The sequence below is a fragment of the Cupressus sempervirens genome, chromosome 8, assembly GCF_028749045.1.
Source record: "Cupressus sempervirens isolate cs-2001-9-10 chromosome 8, ASM2874904v1, whole genome shotgun sequence".
Classification (NCBI taxonomy): domain Eukaryota; kingdom Viridiplantae; phylum Streptophyta; class Pinopsida; order Cupressales; family Cupressaceae; genus Cupressus; species Cupressus sempervirens.
Window position 1 is genome coordinate 528776867 of NC_143125.1, and position 4567 is coordinate 528781433.

General features: G+C 32.6%; 1 protein-coding gene across 1 annotated transcript; it reads left to right on the forward strand.

The window, feature by feature from the left end:
- Positions 1 to 387: 387 nt before the first annotated feature.
- On the forward strand, positions 388 to 1566 carry LOC149543524 (uncharacterized). Its single transcript, XM_089795808.1, has 2 exons — positions 388 to 692; positions 861 to 1566. Exons 1-2 carry the CDS (start codon positions 388 to 390, stop codon positions 1564 to 1566), a joined length of 1011 nt encoding a protein of 336 aa, XP_089651934.1.
- The last annotated feature ends 3001 nt before the right edge of the window (positions 1567 to 4567 follow it).

Below are 4567 nucleotides of genomic sequence, written 5' to 3' on the forward strand. Positions count from 1 at the left end.
TATACTATGTGTTTATATTAATACATAGAAGTTTAATGAGACTGGAAAATTCAGCAAATCAAATTTAGACAATGATTTATTTCACTATGTACAAATTTTAAAGAAATCATATTCTATAAAAATAATAGCAATTAAAAAAATGCATATTTCTATTTTGGTTTTTTGACATGTAAATGAACGTCAATTATTTTTCAAAATGAAAAATGTTTACATTGAAGATTGCTGCCATTGTAGAAAGCCTCTTGACTTAATTATTCGATATACAAATATACTTCAATTTTATATCGACGCACTCTTTGAGCCAACCATAAATACAAGTGCACTGAACAAAGTATCTCTATAGCAGCTGCATTAATTCTCGAATCAGTATCAATTTTATTAAACGCAATGGGAGATAAAAGGAAGCATTTCTCGGAAGTTCACAACATTACCCACAGACTTCATAGTCGTGAGATTGGTAAAAGACTGGCGTTGAGAAATGATGATGGTCCAATCAAATTCCGCAATTTTCAGTTGCAGAAAGAGTTTGATACAAATACAAATCAACCATCGAAGATTGTACAGGTCTTTAAGGGTGGCGGTATAATATTTGCTTTGGCAGCATCAGGTGTTTGTGCTCCCATTGATAGAGATACAAACAAAATGCTTTGCTACTTGAATTCAGGTCCACATTCATCTGAACTAATTCAGAGGTTATACTACAACAAAGAAAATAATTCTCTACTCATGATATTAGCTAATGTTTCCAATGGATATTTAATGAGGTGCAGAATAATCTCACTTGAGTATATCAGAAGAGCTTAACCGGAAGCTGTATCTCCTGGCTCTGACCTGACTTCTACTGGTTTCATGATATTCAGTGATATCAATGAGAAAATTATTACTTTTCATCCTCAAGATGATACTTACAAGGTGTTCGATTCGAAGAACAATACATTCTTGTACTCCATATCAGAGAGAGATGTTTCAGGAATATATATCAGTTCTGGTCTAATGCTCTTCACTTATAAAAAAAGCGCTTGCCGAAGTATTCTTCCTTTGAAGATCATATCTATGGCAGATGGCACTGTTTTGAAATCTTTCCAACATACATTGATACCCAAAAGAAAGTTAGAGGTTATTGAGCTGCTTCATGACAAGATTTTCCTTAAACAATATAATGAATGCTTGCAAATGGTTGATATTCAGAGTGGAAAGATAACTGAATTGGGCGAGGAAAGGTTCAACAGTCGAGCAAGATTTATTTGTTTGCATCGGAAACGATTATTCTTGGAGATTCACGGTGAGATTGTTTTTGTGTGGAATTTGAAAGGCGAGCTGGTTAAATCTTACACCAACTTTTGTACTTCTTTGGTCGATCATTTGACTCATGATGAAGAGTTGTTTCTTTCTTACAGTAAAGTACATCGCTCCATAACCATTTTGAACATTCTGACTGGAATTTCCTGTGCTAAGATTGGTGTCAATAATCCTCTTCAACACATTACTTCTTTGTTCTATGATGAGGAAAGGAATGAGATTTACGCAGGCGATCAAAGAGGGCTTGTACAAGTTTGGTCCAACTGAACATCAATTGAAGAGTGATGAAAGTTTTGAACTCTAAGAAGTGAGAGATGGTTGGATCAACTGTTGTAACATTTTAACTTTTTGAATTTTTTTGGGAGAAGATGATTACATTGATATGTGCATTATCAGATTATGACATGCTGCGAGAATTGGAAATAAAGCAGCGACAAAATGGGAAAATATGTATTAATTAATATATTTATATATTAAAACATATATGTTAAATATTATTTTTAAATACTTCATTATTTTAATACCTTCCTCTATTGTGGCCTTTCACAACAGTCCGTCTGTTACACGCAAAAGTCAATGACATTGAGATCTTTACTATTTAATTTTTAATTTATAAACTCTGTCTCTGTCATTGTTATAGTCTCAGTCGATTGCCATTAACTAGGCCTCATTTCTGTATATTTCGAAGACTTTTCTCTTCATCTCAATTGTTAGACCTTTATACAGGTTCCAATTCTTTCTCGCCATTGTTTTACTTTACTTTTATTCCTTGTAGAAGACCAAGAAAAATTATCTCAACAATCAGGAAAATTGAAGAGCACTTAATTACACTGGTCAACATGTAAGGAAGACATACATGAGAAATAATACATGCGATGTACTTAAAGTGGATTATTCTACTTATATGTGATGGGAATAGGAATTACAAATACGACTAAAGTTATCATTCAAAGTATTTTTTATAATTATAGTAGTGTTGCATTTATTTTTAAATGATTCAAAAGGAAAAGTTGTTCTTAAATTTTGTTTATCACATAAAATAAAATTTTATTTTAGTATTCTAAGTCATGGCATATTTATCTATATATCTCATATTCTAATGGTGACAGAGAATGTAGTGAATACAGGGCCATGAGTTCTCCTCATATGGTAAAATATTTATCTTCATGAAGAAAATATTCTACAAAATTAGAAAATCAAAAATTAATTACAAGAAGGTACTTCATTCTCTCACTTTGCAACCTAGTGTAGTTGTTTCACTCTATGAAAAGGCTTTCCAAATTTGTGTGACCATTATTTTGACCATTTGCCAAGAGGTTGTCTAGCTTCTTTAGGCCAACCAACTATTAGGTGGATAAACTCCCCGTCCCCCCTATCTATCTATATCTTTGTATGGGCAGGATGCATGTAGAGATCCCCTATATACATCCACCCACCATCCATCCCAGATAGATATATAGGCAGTCTGCATGTAGAGTGCCCAATAATCAGAGATAGAGGGGGTCAACCATCATGTATCTATCTGATTTGATCTGATCTATATTGTATATGTGATATGACTGATGAAGTATTAGAGATTGACTACTAACTTTGTAGTGTGCCCCCAACTAGAGATGAAGTCCTAATCTAGACCATTATGAACATATGATATGATCCTTCTCTTCTCGTTGACCTTGCCTTTTAATATAGAACAACACTAGAGTATTCAATTAGAATGATTTATTAGAGTAATGTTTTACAACAAAGGGATTTCCTAATGGCTGGCATTCCTTACTTATTGTTTTAAATCCCTTCAATCATTGTGAGAAGAAGTCCTTTAGAAAGGTCATGGTGGAGGAAGAAGTGTTTTCACGATGGAGCCAAGTCCTTGACCATGCATGATTTTTTCTTTAGTACAATGGACCTAGAGGAGGTAAAGATTCCCCTATTTCCTTTTTTTTCATTAAACCTATTCTTACCATGTCCAAACAAACACATCATTGAAAAATGTGACTCAAAGACTCTAAAATTTCCTTAGTGGTCTAGGGTACTTTGAAGCTTTCTTCTTGCACTTTCATGAATGATTGGACACATAGAGTTTAGAATTTTAAATCATAGTTTCATTAAACATTATGTAGGCTATATCAAAGAGGTATTTTTGAAGTTTTTCCACAACCCTAGCCATAAAAAAGAATTCACCAAACTCTATTTTTTTAATTTTAGGTCTTCTAATCTTAGGACCATTTCTTAATCCTTTGATGCCAAAAAGGATAAAATCATAGCTTTTCAGATGGACCATGGGAAGAACAAATGCACCAAACATGTGTAAATTGCATTTCAATACATTAGTAATGATTGGTAAGGTTATAAGGGCTAAAAAATCAACCTTATTTACGCTTCACATCTATACAAGCTTGCTTATTTCTATTAATCCTCATATTGACCTCCCTAAGGTCATGCGAATTAAAATGGAGAAAAAAACAATGTCTTGTCTAATTGAAGTGTTGGAGGGATTGAGTACATGCTTCCACTATAATAGAGAGGGGAATCATATGAGAATTTCATTTTTTATTAATCAAAGATAGGCCAATGAGTATAAAGTACAAACTAAACTTAATAATAGAGACTGAATATTGCTTGTAATAGATAGAAGAAAGAATCCCAAAGGGAATGGAGTTGAGGATTAGCATGAGTCTAAGCTACTAGGATTATTAGATATAAAATAATAGTTGTACATGTAAATATAACCAATAAGACAAAGGAATAAATCACACATAAATGGAACAAAAGACATAATGATTTAGCATGGTTCACCCAATCTTGAGCTACATCCACTCAATAGCATGTCCAATATTATTAAAAAAATAACCTCAACTTTAAAAAAAAAATCATTCTCCCTTACACTTAATACTGTTGCAATAAGTTATATATTCCCTTGATAAAAACTTAATGCTAAGCCAATATTATATGTCTTATGTCACTTTAACAAGTCAACCTTAGACATACTTGATGAGTCAACCTTGGAAATGCTTGTCGAGTCAAGTCAAGAAATGCTTGCTGAGTTAACATAAGAAAAATAATTGGGGTATTTTCCAAAATCCCATGCCCTATGAATGGTGTACTCTACTTTCTTGATTTGTCACCACAAATTAGCATGGGCTAGGAAAGAAAAACAAAATAATAGTTGGACACTAAAGGATTCCATTCTAAAAAAGTTACTGTACTAATTTTTAAATATTATGCTTTGACTGCTAGCCTTCATATGTACATAACTCTTAAATAAAAATAA